The 17,108-nt window shown below is 39.0% G+C and overlaps 1 protein-coding gene across 7 annotated transcripts in view; it reads left to right on the plus strand.

Annotated features, from left to right (window-relative positions):
- The window catches only part of nckap5l (NCK-associated protein 5-like), a 538,388-nt gene that overhangs the window by 469,989 nt on the left and 51,291 nt on the right, over window positions 1-17,108 (plus strand). For all 7 annotated transcript variants that reach the window (XM_069935206.1, XM_069935209.1, XM_069935208.1 and 4 more), the window contains 2 exons: window positions 3,745-3,874; window positions 4,658-4,821. In XM_069935206.1, coding sequence (XP_069791307.1) covers window positions 3,745-3,874; window positions 4,658-4,821 — 294 coding nt within the window. The remainder of the gene's footprint in view (window positions 1-3,744; window positions 3,875-4,657; window positions 4,822-17,108) is intronic.

Below are 17,108 nucleotides of genomic sequence, written 5' to 3' on the forward strand. Positions count from 1 at the left end.
CATTGATGTCACCTTCCCACTCCCAAACAAAGTAATCTGATCTTCAAACTATGAGCGCTCTTTGCAGTGGACTCCAAAAGTTCCCTTTTTATTTCTCAATGGCTCATCCCCAACTCCTCACCCCATAGCCTCTCATTGCCTCCATTTCAGGTGACCTAACCATCTGCTATATGGTGGAGGGGTGCTTGCATTTCGACAAAACTGTCTGTATGGCAATTTTTCTGAAAACAAAGCCATGTCAGATGCACATGCTTGATGAAACATGAGTTGCAAAATAATATATCTCTATTTACTTGTTTTCAATATAAATTCCACGAGCTAATTTTATTCCCTTCTCAACATTTTGGTTGTGAATCCTGCAAGGGAGAATTTACATTGCCCGAACAACCATGAAGTGGGGACTACTTGTTATCTCACACCCCAATTTCCTAATTTACTTCTTTGCCATTAGTTCTTCATAATAATAGACAATTCATTTGAGAAAAATAGGTGATTATGCAGTAAGGAAATTCTTGGTAGTTGTTAGAGTAGATTATTACGTTGGTACAACAGTATGGGCGAATGGCCTACATTGTGCTATGGCTGGGAATATAAATCACATCTTGAAATGAATCTCTGAAATATATTTAAGAAACCAACATTTCCAGGTTTCTTGTCAGAAACCTTGCATCATACTTTATGGCCTAAATAAATATCAGGGCTGTGAAACCAACAAGATCTTTAATTTTATTTTATTTGAATCTGTCATTCAAACATCATGGCTAAATACTGTCATGAAGATGTGCCAAGAAGCCTTAGTCAACTTCAGGTGAGTGACTACCAATCATGGCCAAATTTGCCCTGCATGTCATTCCCTACAATTGCAGTATTGTAGCGTGAATAAAAGCTCTCACAACTGGATGGAGAACATAAGCTTTTATTAGCTTATAACTGAGGGTACGATCTTACAGTGCTCTTCAGAGGGGCTCAGGGTTTAGGCAGGAAACCAGGGTTATATAAGGGTAGATGGGGGAGGAGCCAGCCATCAGTATAACAGTTCACTCAAAGTATCATTATAAAATGCCACACAAAGACCATTCTCAAAACCGACATCCAAGTCATTAAAAACACTTTGCGACTCCCTTGCCTACCCTTCCATTTCTGCTCAAAATTCCCCATTGCATAACATTTATAATGCATTCGGAAGAGCAATACTTGTTCTTTTGCCTCATGCCTTCATCCAGAGATCCATTCAGTCTTTCTAGGTGAAGCAACAATTCTTTTGCCCTTCTTGCAATCATGTGTACTGCATTGAGTGTTGATAATGTGGTTGCTGCCCCAATGGCGAAGCCAACAGAGAGACTGAATGATTGCTTTGTGGATTACCTATGCGTACTCTACAGGAGTGACCCTGAGATTCCAGTTATCTGCAACTTTAATTCACCATCCAACTCACACTCTGATCTCTTGCACTACCGTATTACAATGTAAATTCAAGAAACACCACTTCATCTTCTGTTGGGCTTCCAGACTTAATTCTCTAACTTTAGATACTGACCTATCCATGTGAAAATCATTTATACCTGTCTTCTTTTCCCTTCTATGTATTGTCTGACTTGCTCAACATGTCTTGGTTTCCCGGAACCACATCAGTAACAAATTGCACAGCTCAGGAGTTTAGCCTGATCCCACCTTCCACATGTCTTCTCCCTATCAGAGAAATTTCCTTTGTTCCACCCAAATTTCACTGCTATCGAGACAAACCTTTTCTTTTTTTCTGGATTGATAAATAGTCCCTCAACTGAACCGTTATCTGTTTCTCTTTCCACAGATGCTGCTTGATCTACTTTAATTTTTCCCCACATATAACATTTTGTGTTTTTATTATCACGTAGGGTCCATTTTTTGTATCCTTCTCAGAAGTCTAACTGCTGGATAGGTCCTAAAATCTTATCACTATCATATCACTTTTTTGGAATATTTTATTTAAATTTCCATACATGCATTAATATCTAGATACATAACGTATCCCTCATACATCTCAAATCAGTAATACTTAGTACTATTTACCCCCAATCCTTCCCACTCTTCCTCCAAATAATAATGGCCCCAAAGAACATTAAAAAAAAATGAGAAAAGAGAAAAAGATATGAGAAAAAAAAGAAAAGGAAAAAAACACATCTGTTACTAAAGTTTCAATACATTCAATATTAAACATATACTCATTCCAATCTGTCCATTCCCAAATGTGAATCGGATTTTAATGTCAGTGCTATTACATTTTCTTGCAACTGCTAATGCAATTTTCATGAATTCCTTTTGAAATATGTTAAGTTTCAATTTTGGCCTTGTTCCATATATATTAACTAATAAGAAAAGCATTATATCATGAGGAAATTTAACTCCAGTAATCTGTTTTAAAAATGCTTCTAATTCCATCCAAAAAAGTCTCAATTTTGGACATGACCAAGTGGAGTGTTTAAAAAAAAAGTACTTATCGCTTGATTACATCTAAAACATTTATATGATACATCTGGTTTCAGTCTATTTAATTTCTGAGATATAATTGATGTATACAGTTATATTGAACCAATCTATATCAAAGATTTATGGTATTTGTCATACTATGACAGAATTCCAATCAATTTTTCTCCCCAATACTAATATTTAACACGATCACATCATGACACAGATCATCCTATCACAGACATTCCATTCATTCTTCACATCCTATTCCTCCTCCGATTAAAAACTAACTTGAATTTTTCACTTTCCCAGTTCCACTGAGAAGTAGCAGACCCCAAATGCTCTGTTTCTCCTTAAGAAGATGCTTTTTGACATGCTGTTTCTCCAGCATTTTCTACTTTTGGTCAAAATCATGCCAGCTGATCTAGAAATTGGCAACCAAGATCCTTGAAGTGGGCATGGACCAAGACAGAAAGTATCCAGTGCCAAGAACAATTGCTTCAACAGTGACAGTGGATAATCCAGCAGAAGCTGAACAGGTCACAGGCAGTGTGATCACCTGCTCAATAAATATCCCCAAGAGGCAAGATGTACCCAAGAAGAATTGTGGTCACATCCAAAATTAAGGAACATTTATATCGATGCTTTCTGAGAGTATTTCTTCTGAGATGGACATTATTTCTCACTTGATATTGCAGGAGACCATTGAATTGATGGATAGATTGGACAGTTGTCCATGAGTCCTTTCACGTTGTGTGAAAAATGGGGTTAGACAAGTTAAGGAAAGCATGAGCTGCTAGAAGGAAGTCTGTCACAATGACATTGTTAGCATGGTTCATCAGTCAAGTCTAAGGTTCAATTAAAAACAATTCGACAGCTTCTGTAATCCTAATTCAAATTTGGAAATTGATGTGGTTATGGAAAACTTCACTAAATATATGCCAAAGTCTTTGAACAAATTGTGTGTCAGAATAAATAAATTTATTATTGAAGTCCTGTATTTAATTACCATAAACAATGATTTTGACTTATTTAAAGTATGCTTCTAAACGTCCTTGAATTACTTGCCACCGGAATAATTCATTTGCATTGTCAAAGCGGTTATGGGATAAATGCTTGCAGTTCAGCACATCGATCCATTATACACCTCGCAATGGGTTTTCTCAGAAGAGCGCAGGTTTTGAAGGTTGTTTATTTTTTTTCTCCAATGTAGAATGGAAACCTTGCAGCCAAATATAATGAAGGTCTCAGAAGGAAATGATTAGATATGTTCTAGTGGCTGCTCAATTGTTTTTGCAGGAGCAAGCAATGCATCTCTGCTCATATTCTGCCAGTGGCAGTGATAATGAAAGAGAAGCAGGACTTGGATCAACAGAGAATGGCACTGGCAGGGAAGAATTCTTCAACCAAATGAAACACAGCAAAAATGGTAAACTAATTGAAATATTGTTAATGTTAGCTTACATCTTTTCATGGACCTTGGGGAAAAATGTTCATGATCTACTTGAATATACTTCACAATTTAATTTACCTTGATTTCATTTTGTAATGGTGGGGAAACAAGATCATATGAATGAGTTCTACAACACAATACACTGATTTTTTTTTAATAGGTATCAGATTTCTGTGTCAGATCAGGAAAATTATCTTTATATCTTCGCATTTATCCTTTCACATGCATTTTACCAGATGTACACTTTCAGCATATTCAGGTTTTTTTTTGTTCCATCTACTTTAATGAACAAGTTATGGCCAATAATGTACTTGACACCACCTCGCTTTTCCATTATATTTATATAAGGTCACACTTTCTTTTCATAAAGAACAGTGATCTAAAATTTATCAGGGCTTTTCAAATGGATCATGGCATGGTGAATTTTCCGTCAGTCCCATGACATGTTGAAAGGGAAAAATGAAAAAAAATCTAACACATTATCATGAACACTCAAGTGAATGAAAAGAAACAAAAATACCAAGATAGCAAAATTAAAATGTTTTCACTGCTGATATTATAGTGGTTGTTGAGTTGCTTTGAACAAGAAAGACTTCTGAATAATCAATATTCGGATTTAAATGGTGCTCAGCCAGTTAGAACAATTAAATTTACTCAAAAATTAAATATTGGCCCTTAATTGTCACATTGCTTACAAAAATAATAATATTAAGTTCCATATTTATGTCACACATTTAATCTTCATTTACTGTATTTCAGGAAGTCAACAACAATATATTGATAGCTATGGAAACCAGTCAAGGGTTTTAACTTTCTATCAGCCAAACCTGTATATGCATTATGGAAAGGAAATACCTGTCTTCAGCATGAAGCAGTTACGTGGTGACTTAAATAAGGATGAAAAGGTTGATGATATGCTAAGTGTAAGTACATATTTTAATTTATTTGTTTTGTTCATTGGTCAGCATGCTTCACAAGACCTTTAGATTACACCTTTTTCTGGGGTTTCTTCCAATTGTGACATTGTCTATCAGTAGATAACCGCCCCAATGGATGCCAGAATTAATTTCCACAGTCGCATTGTTTTCAAAAGCATCAGCAAAAAAAATAAATTAAAAATTTGAGATTGAGGACATTCTGTTATCATTTTATTGTTCAATACATTTGGAGCAATTCATATTCAATTTTAGATTTAGACATACTGCACAGTAACAGGTCCTTCTGGAACACAAGCCTGTGCCACCCAAATATCCGAATTACCCTACATCTACTGTACATTTTAAAAAGTGGGAGGAAACCAGAGGACGTGCAGGAAACCCGCATAAACATATGAAGAAAGTTCAAACTCCTTAGTGAGAGTGCCAGATTTGAACCCGGGATGCTAATGCTGTAATAAAGTTGCACTGACCACCATGCTAACCCTGTTGCCTTTAATTGAATGATTAACATTAGTATCTCTCATTTGTTATTTTCTTGATCACCTCTTTGTTTAAACTCCATATTTTGATGATCTAAGAATTGAGTTCATCCTGAGTATTTCTGGGTCATGAAGTCTGGGAGGGGTATTTGATGAGAAGGTCGGGTTTTGGGTGGTGAGTAAGTCTTCATGGATGGGAGATTTGGTGGCAGCCTGGATTACAAAGAAGTGGAGCTTTTGGAGGATCATGACTTGGAGGGATGGAGTGTCAGCTTTGGAAGGCTAGGAAATCTGGAGTATCAGAGTAGCCTGTGCTGGAACATTGGAGAATTGAGGATCTTGAAGATTGGAAAGATAGGGCTTGGGTCTTATATAGTTGAGTCTGAGAGTAGTGAGTAAGAGAAGTCTGTGACACGTTTGGTAAGGGAGAAAATGGCTCGTAGTTAAGCATAAGATTCAATTTATGGCTTCAAATCCTGTTGCCTTATGAAATGCCCAAGGAGTGCCCAACAATGGCTCTTCAAGGAACAATCCATCGAATTTCTCCTGCAATGCTTCAAAAGGAATGTTAAATTGGCAATTATATTACTCTGTAATGGAAATACTTTCAAGTGTCCAAGGGTGAGTACATTCTGGAAGTGTCAGGTTGAATTTACAGAATAATCTGAAACAACAAGGAGAGGGTTGTTAATTGTACTTCACTTCATGGAAGAGTATATTTCATATCACATAATGTCAACAAAAATCTGCATTGTGTGATTCAGTTTCTTAACCATGCACATCAAGTAGATTATTTGCAATTTACACAACATAACATTGATTTCAATTGTGATTGTTCTAACTGTTCCATATTCTCTCTTGAGTGAAAATAGTTTATTTGTGTTTACCCTATCAAATCTCTTTTTATTTCAAAGACTTCAGAGAGAGAGAATTCCACAACCTTCTGAAGTTAATATAGGCAAGTTGCTTGATTATTATCTTGTTAGCATTGCAAGATGTACCAAGCTGCTTCAGTTAATGTTTTCAACAAATTTTACACTGTTGCTAACTATCGAGGCAAACAACCAAAATCTTGTTTGAAGAACATTTTGTAGGAAATCAAATTAGTAATGCATCAATATTTAGGAAGGGAATTGCAATGCACAAGAGATTCATAGAGCTGGAGGATGTTGCAATGATAGGACAGAACAAGTTAATGAAAACATTCTTAGAAACAAAGGATGTGAATTTGAAAATTAAGGCAGACTTAACTAAAGAACAGCACAGGTTAGCAAACACAAACAGAATGGGTGAACAGAGACAAGCCATGTTTCTAAAACTGAGGCCCAATATATTCTCCTTTCATCCAACGAAATATAAAAGGGCTAGATTTAGAAAAAGCAATAGAACTGTATAAAATATTCACTCCATTTAATGTACTGTTGATCTTTTCTTTAACTAAGCAATAAAATAGTGAAACCACAGGAAAAAAGAATTTCAGGGTTGTATGAGATGTCATGTATGTACTCTAACAATAAATCTGAATCTCTATCTGAATCTGAAAAGGTAGGATTATCAACTCATTTCAGAAATCAAATGGTTATTTTTTTTGCTAAAGTTATAGTTTGTTTAACATACTGAACATAGACCTCATGTTACAGCCCATTATGATATTAATGATGTGTAATGAAGAATGGCAAGCAGTGACATTAAGTAAATGCATTGTTTTGTGATAGAAAAGGCATTATAGAATAACCTAACACGTAAGCTGTATTTCTAAGAATAATAAGCATGGTTTTTTTTTACAAAATTAACTAGATTTAACTCACAAACCTCATAATATTCAGCAAATTTATGATTAAGCAATGGAAAGGAAAAATAAAATGATGGAAATTAACATTGGAGCTCTTTGCCCAAATTGTTGCCACATTTTTATAAGTTAGGGAAGGAATTTGTGCAATTATTTAGAGGATGAAAGAAGCAATGTAGCAACTAATGAGCAACTTGTCTTCTAGAACCTTCTGCCACTATTGTCAGACTTGTTTATCCAAAAGCTTCAATGAGAGATTTTTTTTAATTTAAATTTAAATTTTTAATTTTAGGCATACAGACTCTTTCAGCCCATGAGCTCATGTCACTAAATTATACCCAATTAACATACAAATCCTGTATATTTTGAACAGTGGGAGGTAACCAGAGTGCTCGGAGGAAACCCATGCAGACATGGGAAGAACGTACAAACTCCTTACAGATAGCGTGGGATTCCAACCCAGGACACTGGCATGCTAACCATTATGCTAGCTGTCCCTCTCTCTTCCATATAGATTTAAGTTAAGGAACTATCAAAATGTTTCCGAGTAGTATAGGTTTTACTGAGTAATTGCACAACTTGACCGCATTACATATATATTCCTGAAGAGTATCGGTGACCTAAAATTGATAATTTTCCAACTGTCCTGCAAAAATTGTGCAACAATTTTTCCTGCAAGATTCCATTGTTGTTGGAAAATTCATGATACATTAATTCCTTTTATTGCAAGTGAATTTACAGGAGTAATTTCTGATTGTTATTTTTAAAAGTGGAGTATTTAATATAACTTCACCCCATGGATTCTTTTCTGATAAATTCCTTTAGAATGTAGTTAAGAAGTAGCACTGTAAAATGGGAATTAATTCTGTGAATACTAACTGTAATGTATTGGTCCTGCAAGGTGCAATAGATTTGCCTATCAGGATACAACTTCATGGGAATCATCACTCTGAAAGGATATTGGCTCTGATGCTTTTTTATTCAGACTAACACAATAAGTCTGTTCATAGTTTTTTTAAAGATCAATATTTTATTAATAATTGAACTTGCAGATTCAGAACATTCAGTTTATTTAAAAAACTCAGTCAAATAATGGTTAAATGCTTACACTGGAAATATTTTTTATCGACTTGCATGTGCGATTGTGCCAGCTTTTCTTTTTGCAAAATCCTGACTTTTTTTTTGTCGATTAAAAGGACTCTCATTATTTAATATGAATGTTGATACTTAATAATACAAAACTGAAACTAAATAAAATGGCTAACATGTTCTTTATTGATGAAATGAATCAGGATTGAATGGAAGTCAGGTGATGGTGGTAGTGAGGCCGTGGTGGTGTGGTGGTGGTAGTGAGGCTGTGGTGGTAGTGAGGTCATGGTGGTAGTGAGGTTGTGGTGTGCCAGTGGTGCTGTGGTGGTGGTAGTGAGGTTGTGGTGTGGCAGTGGTGGTATGGTGGTGGTAGTGAGGTTGTGGTGGTAGTGGTGCTATGGTGGTGGTAGTGAGGTTGTGGTGATGTGGTGGTGGTAGTGAGGTGGTGCTGTTGTGGTGGTAGTGAGGTTGTGGTGATGTGGTGGTGGTAGTGAGGTGATGGTAGTAGTGAGGTGGTGGTGGTAGTGAGGTTGTGGGGGTAGTGAGGTTGAGGGGGTAGTGCGGTTGTGGTGGTAGTGAGGTTGTGGTGTGGCAGTGGTGATGTGGTGGTGGTAGTGGTGTGGTGGTGGTAGTGAGGCTGTGGTGGTAGCGAGGTCGTGGTGGTGTGGTGGTGGAAGTGAGGCTGTGGTGGTAGCGAGGTCGTGGTGGTAGTGAGGTTGTGGTGTGCCAGTGGTGCTGTGGTGGTGGTAGTGAGGTTGTGGTGTGGCAGTGGTGGTATGGTGGTGGTAGTGAGGTTGTGGTGGTAGTGGTGCTATGGTGGTGGTAGTGAGGTTGTGGTGATGTGGTGGTGGTAGTGAGGTGGTGCTGTTGTGGTGGTAGTGAGGTGATGGTAGTAGTGAGGTGGTGGTGGTAGTGAGGTTGTGGGGGTAGTGAGGTTGTGGGGGTAGTGCGGTTGTGGTGGTAGTGAGGTTGTGGTGTGGCAGTGGTGATGTGGTGGTGGTAGTGGTGTGGTGGTGGTAGTGAGGTGGTGGTGGTAAGAATACAGGTCATAGCTGCACATTTCTTCAGTGTAAATTGAAGGCCGTTATATGCCTTGTCCAAATCACCTGCCAAAATTTGTTTGGACCTCTTTCGACTCAGAGTTTTTATTTGTTAATGACACCCAAATAATGCAGGCATTAAACTCCTTAAATACACATTTCTAATCACAGCTAGATATAAAACATTAAAAAAAACCCAATTTTAAAGTAGTTAAGGACAGAAGCTACACAGGATCTATTCTATCTGGTCAGAGTGGAGTGGCGTGCTGCCCGCTTTGCCATTTTTAAACAGATTGCTGAAAGCTACTCAATAAAATGATTGATAGCCAATATATATTTTTATTATATGAACTCAAGAGAAACAAATGTTCCTTCTGGGTCTGCAGTTGACTTCTAGCATGATCCAAGGTCCTTCTAATCATTCCACCTCCCTCCAGGATCCCACTTGGACGGCTAAGCACATCTGACTATTTACCACCAAATGACCCATTTGAGAACAAATTCAATTTCTCTGCAGATTCCCCAATGTGATATTTTTAACGCAGGAACTAATAAATTATCTGAGTGTAGCCCAAAGACACAATATCAGTCAGAGATACATTTTATTAACCCAAATTATTAATATAATTAGAAGTATTTTCTCCTTGCTCCTGCCCAATTTATAGAGAGAATAAAGAATAGGCAATAAGGTTTTTTTTTAAATGCACTGAAATTATTCCATTAGACAACCACCGCTTTTATTTGACAGGACTAGGAAGCCAAATCTCATTATGCAAATAAGGGTTCCGCACTGGTTAAGAGGCTAAATGCTATTTTGGTTTCCATTAAAATTGCTGTTGTTCTTCTAACTGTCTGAAATCTATGTATGGTATCAGTTGAGAGGGTGGGATTTTCAATATTATCATAGGGGTTCTCACATGTTGTTAAGTAAAATGGCTGGCACATTTTTCGGACTTTTAACTTAAGTAAAATGGATTTAGTTATCAGTCATTGTAAGTTTCTCAAAGAGGCCACAAGACAACCATTCAGATTCAGAATGTTAATTTCTGACCTTGTGAATATTCAAGGATTGGAGGTTGGAAGTCTATGAAATAAAGCATGTGTAAACTTCAAGCATAGAAGGTTTAGGCTGGCACCAGGTAGAACAAGGAAAGCAGAGGCATTTGGGCCAAAAGGTTCTGAGTAACCCTGCAAGGTCATGTGGATTTAGTCATTCTTGTCCTGGTGGATTACTTCAAGCTTTGTAAACCAGAGACATTTCAATACTTTGCTGTATGCAGGATAGCATTTTGGTATGTTGTTATTAATATCTAAATCTCTAAATCCTGTCAATCTGCAGAGATCAAAGAGTAAGCTTTATCTCCATGTTCCAACGACTACTTCTGAGTTGGCCAAAGTACTTCCATTCCAGGTCACAGAATTGATTTTCTTTTTGACTGTGATGACATGATGACATAACTGAATTCATGTTGATGTGCAATTTCAATAACTTTTAGCAAATGAAATTGTGGTCGTTTGATGTAACCTAATGTGGAATTCAAAATAATGCCTCATTTTTTAAAGATCTCAGTGTAATAGAACTTATAGGAGAATTTCATCTATCAGCATTCCTCCACTTGAAACAAATTATACTTTTATTTCTCTGATATTTAGCAGCTATTATGGAAGTAGCTAGAAATGCTTGCATTGATCACAAATGTATAAGTCTCAATGTCTTCATTTGTCAGAGGGCAATAAATCATGACTGAAGCCCTGAAAAGATAAGAGCCTGTGTGAGCAATTTCCCTTATCTTCTCGATCACATGCGATACTATAACTGCTCAATTTTGGTTCAATATAGATCCATCTTTTTCTTCTTCTCTCATATTGAAATATGGTTCAATCTGGGCTGACACTTCTCTTCTGTCAAGTCATAATTTTCATCAAATCTTCAAAACTTAACCCATCATCGTAGCAATCTGAAGGTGGCAATGTTCTCTTGGAACTGAAGTAGGGAATGCAGAGTATTTAAATGCACAATAGCTTTTTTTTCTCTGTTTCTTATGTTGTAAGAGCCCACATCCCTTATGAAAAGAGTAAATACTTGAAATACTCAACATGACAGGTCATAATTGTAGAAACAATGATGAAGTTAACATTTCAGGTCGATGACGTTTTACTGCAACTGGAAAAAGTTAGTGTTTAAACAAGTGTTCACTCTAAAGAAAGGGGAGATGGGTGGAAATAAATTAAAGGAAGGTTTTTTGATGGAGTGGAGACCACTGGAACTCAATAACACGTGTTCTGGGGCAAGTGAAAATAAGTGATGAGGATGTCTGGGGAAAGTATCAATAGGAGGGAAGGAATAAAATCTGAAATGCCAGAAAAAAAGGTGGGTGGGGGCAAGACAAAGAAAAGCTGCAAGATAGAACTGGGAACTGTGAAACTGAAATAGCTGATTATCTGAATTCCAAAAAGAACAGTGCAGCAATGGACCCCTCCAGTCCGCAATCCCATGCCGTCCAAATACATCCAATTAACCCCTGTATGTTTTGAAGAGTGGGAGGAAACCGGAGCGCCTAGAGGAAACCCATGCAATCAAGGGGAGAATATACAAACCCCTTACGTTCAGTGCCAGATACGAGCCCAAGTCGCTGACACTGTAACATTGTTACACTAACCAGGCCGCCAAAACAAAAAATTGTTTCAAATACTTTGCAGTTCATGCCACTGCTGTGGGAAGAAAAAAGTGTCAATGATTCTGATTGGTGAAATCCTGGTCCTGTTTCTCTTCTCAGAGATATGGCCTGGCCTGCTGTATATTTCCAGCATTTTTTTTTTATTTTTTTATTTGAAATTATGTTACTGCTTTAAGTCTTAAGGATTCCAGTGTGTCTTAATGAGATATTCTCCTTGAAATTTCATTGAACTTTGTTGAAAAATGGAGGAGGTGAAAGTCAGAGAGGTAGGATTAAATTCAAATTTCTTCTGTCGGCTGAAGAGATGTATTATGCAAACTTATGATCCAATTTGCATTTGGTTTCCCCGCTTTCATTTTGACCTTTGGGTTCTCACATTGACCTAGTGATAAGCAGCGTAGGCTGAGAAACTGTACTTCAACTTCCGACTTGATTTATCTCAGCATTCGTATCAGTATGAAGTAATCAGGCATTGTAATCTTGCAACTTTCACTTCTGGTATTCTCATATTCCTCTCCCCACCATCTATTTTGGATTTAATTTTTCACCAGGACTTATCTTTGTCCTTTCTGCTTCTCCTCTTAAAACTTCTTACAACATTTCTGGGTTGTAATAAAAGATAATCAACCTAAAATTATAATTATTTCTTTTTCCACCAATTCTGCCTGGTTGGCTATTTCCAGCTTTATTTAATTTTAATTTCACATATTACGAACTAGCAAGCCCTTATCTGGCTCTAACATAGGAACAGCAATGGAAGAGTCGTCAGACAATGAGAAATTGAAAAAAAATCTTTTAATTAAACTATTCCTCACATAACATCTCTCAATATCTCTAAACGTAATGCCAAATTAACCCCCACTATGCACAAGTGTAAAATATATGTGTGTGTGTGTATGCGCACGCGAACGCGGTGTCAAAGTCCAGACCATTATAATGGCTTGCTTCAGGAAACATCAATTTTAAAGCCCTGAATAAAGGACAGGTTTTATTCACCTTCACCCTACCGTTCACAAAGGACAGGTTTTATTCACCTTCACCCTCCCCTTCACAAAGGACAGATTTTATTCACCTTCACCCTGCCCTGAACAAAGGACAGGTTTTATTCACCTTCACCCTACCCTTCACAAAGGACAGATTTTATTCACCTTCACCCTGCCCTGAACAAAGGACAAGTTTTATTCACCTTCACCCTACCCTTCACAAAGGACAGATTTTATTCACCTTCACCCTGCTCTGAACAAAGGACAGGTTTTATTCACCTTCACCCTGCCCTGAACAAAGGACAGATTTTATTCACCTTCACCATGCCCTGAACAAAGTACAGGTTTTATTCACCTTCACCCTCCCCTTCACAAAGGACAGGTTTTATTCACCTTCACCCTGCCCTGAACAAAGGACAGGTTTTGTTCACCTTCACCCTGCCCTGAACAAAGGACAGGTTTTATTCACCTTCACCCTGCCCTGAACAAAGGACAGATTTTATTCACCTTCACCCTGCCCTGAACAAAGGACAGGTTTTATTCACCTTGACCCTGCCCTGAACAAAGGACAGATTTTATTCACCTTCACCCTGCCCTGAACAAAGAACAGGTTTTATTCACCTTGACCCTGCCGTGAACAAACGACAGGTTTTATTCACCTTCACTCTGCCCTTCACAAAGGACAGGTTTTATTCACCTTCACCCTCCCCTTCACAAAGGACAGATTTTATTCACCATCACCCTGCCCTGAACAAAGGACAGGTTTTATTCACCTTCACCCTACCCTTCACAAAGGACAGATTTTATTCACCTTCACCCAGCCCTGAACAAAGGACAGGTTTTATTCACCTTCACCCTGCCCTGAACAAAGGACAGATTTTATTCACCTTCACCCTGCCCTGAACAAAGGACAGATTTTATTCACCTTCACCCTGCCCTGAACAAAGGACAGATTTTATTCACCTTCACCCTGCCCTGAACAAAGGACAGGTTTTATTCACCTTCACCCCACCCTTCACAAAGGACAGATTTTATTCACCTTCATCCTGCCCTGAACAAAGGACAGATTTTATTCACCTTCACCCTGCCCTGAACAAAGGACAGATTTTATTCACCTTCACCCAGCCCTGAACAAAGAACAGGTTTTATTCACCTTCACCCTCCCCTGAACAAAGGACAGATTTTATTCACCTTCACCCTGCCCTGAACAAAGGACAGGTTTTATTCACCTTCACCCTGCCCTGAACAAAGGACAGGTTTTATGCACCTTCACCCTACCATTCACAAAGGACAGATTTTATTCACCTTCACCCTGCCCTGAACAAAGGACAGGTTTTATTCACCTTCACCCTGCCCTGAACAAAGGACAGGTTTTATTCACCTTCACCCTGCCCTGAACAAAGGACAGATTTTATTCACCTTCACCCTGCCCTGAACAAAGGACAGGTTTTATTCACCTTCACCCTGCCCTGAACAAAGGACAGATTTTATTCACCTTCACCCTGCCATGAACAAAGGACAGGTTTTATTCACCTTCACCCTGCCCTGAACAAAGAACATGTTTTATTCACCTTCACCCTGCCCTGAACAAAGGACAGGTTTTATTCACCTTCACCCTGCCCTGAACAAAGGACAGGTTTTATTCACCTTCACCCTGCCCTGAACAAAGGACAGGTTTTATTCAACTTCACCCTGCCCTGAACAAAGAACAGGTTTTATTCACCTTCAATCTCCCCTTCACAAAGGACAGATTTTATTCACCTTCACCCTGCCCTGAACAAAGGACAGGTTTTATTCAACTTCACCCTGCCCTGAACAAAGGACAGGTTTTATTCACCTTCACTCCGCCATGAACAAAGGACAGGTTTTATTCACCTTGACCCTGCTCTGAACAAAGGACAGGTTTTATTCACCTTCACCCTGCCCTGAACAAAGGACAGGTTTTATTCACCTTCACCCTGCCCTGAACAAAGGACAGGTTTTATTCACCTTCACCCTGCCCTGAACAAAGGACAGGTTTTATTGACCTTCACCCTGCCCTGAACAAAGGACAGATTTTATTCACCTTCACCCTGCCCTGAACAAAGAACAGGTTTTATTCACCTTCACCCTGCCCTGAACAAAGGACAGGTTTTATTCACCTTCACCCTGCCCTGAACAAAGGACAGGTTTTATTCACCTTCACCCTGCCCTGAACAAAGGACAGGTTTTATTCACCTTCACCCTGCCCTGAACAAAGGACAGATTTTATTCACCTTCACCCTGCCCTGAACAAAGGACAGGTTTTATTCACCTTCACCCTGCCCTGAACAAAGAACAGGTTTTATTCACCTTCACCCTCCCCTTCACAAAGGACAGATTTTATTCACCTTCACCCTGCCCTGAATGAAGGACAGGTTTTATTCACCTTCACCCTGCCCAGAACAAAGGACAGGTTTTATTCACCTTCACCCTGCCCTGAACAAAGGACAGGTTTTATTCACCTTCACCCTGCCCTGAATAAAGAACAGGTTTTATTCACCTTCACACTCCCCTTCACAAAGGACAGATTTTATTCACCTTCACCCTGCCCTGAACAAAGAACAGGTTTTATTCACCTTCACCCTGCCCTGAACAAAGGACAGATTTATTTCACCTTCACCCTGCCCTGAACAAAGAAAAGGTTTATATTCATCTTCACTCTCCCCTTCACAAAGGACAGATTTTATTCACCTTCACCCTGCCCTGAACAAAGGACAGGTTTTATTCACCTTCACCCTGCCCTGAATAAAGAACAGGTTTTATTCACCTTCACACTCCCCTTCACAAAGGACAGATTTTATTCACCTTCACCCTGCCCTGAACAAAGAACAGGTTTTATTCACCTTCACCCTGCCCTGAACAAAGGACAGATTTATTTCACCTTCACCCTGCCCTGAACAAAGAAAAGGTTTATATTCATCTTCACTCTCCCCTTCACAAAGGACAGATTTTATTCACCTTCACCCTGCCCTGAACAAAGGACAGGTTTTATTCACCTTCACTCTGCTATGAACAAAGGACAGGTTTTATTCACCTTCACCCTGCTCTGAACAAAGGACAGGTTTTATTCACCTTCACCCTGCCCTGAACAAAGAACAGGTTTTATTCACCTTCACCCTCCCCTTCACAAAGGACAGATTTTATTCATCTTCACCCTGCCCTGAACAAAGGACAGGTTTTATTCACCTTCACCCTGCCCTGAACAAAGGACAGGTTTTATTCACCTTCACCCTGCCCTGAACAAAGGACAGGTTTTATTCACCTTCACCCTACCCTTCACAAAGGACAGATTTTATTCACCTTCACCCTGCCCTGAACAAAGGACAGGTTTTATTCACCTTCACTCTGCCATGAACAAAGGACAGGTTTTATTCACCTTCACCCCGCTCTGAACAAAGGACAGGTTTTATTCACCTTCACCCTGCCCTGAACAAAGAACAGGTTTTATTCACCTTCACCCTCCCCTTCACAAACGACAGATTTTATTCACCTTCACCCTGCCCTGAACAAAGGACAGGTTTTATTCACCTTCACCCTGCCCTGAACAAAGGACAGGTTTTATTCACCTTCACCCTGCCCTGAACCAAGAACAGGTTTTATTCACCTTCACCCTCCCCTTCACAAAGGACAGATTTTATTCACCATCACCCTGCCCTGAACAAAGGACAGATTTTATTCACCTTCACCCTGCCCTGAACAAAGGACAGGTTTTATTCACCTTGACCCTGCCCTGAACAAAGGTCAGGTTTTATTCACCTTCACCCAGCCCTGAACAAAGAACAGGTTTTATTCACCTTCACCCTCCCCTGAACAAAGGACAGATTTTATTCACCATCACCCTGCCCTGAACAAAGGACAGATTTGATTCACCTTCACCCTACCCTTCACAAAGGACAGGTTTTATTCACCTTCACCCTGCCCTGAACAAAGGACAGGTTTTATTCACCATCACCCTGCCCTGAACAAAGGACAGATTTTATTCACTTTCACCCTCCCCTTCACAAAGGACAGATTTTATTCACCTTCACCCTGCCCTGAACAAAGAACAGGTTTTATTCACCTTCACCCTGCCCTGAACAAAGAACAGGTTTTATTCACCTTCACCCAGCCCTGAACAAAGGACAGGTTTTATTCACCTTCACCCTGCCCTGAACAAAGGACAGGTTTTATTCACCTTGACCCTGCCCTGAACA

Source organism: Narcine bancroftii, chromosome 4 (genome assembly GCF_036971445.1).
Source record: "Narcine bancroftii isolate sNarBan1 chromosome 4, sNarBan1.hap1, whole genome shotgun sequence".
NCBI classification, from domain to species: Eukaryota; Metazoa; Chordata; class Chondrichthyes; order Torpediniformes; family Narcinidae; genus Narcine; species Narcine bancroftii.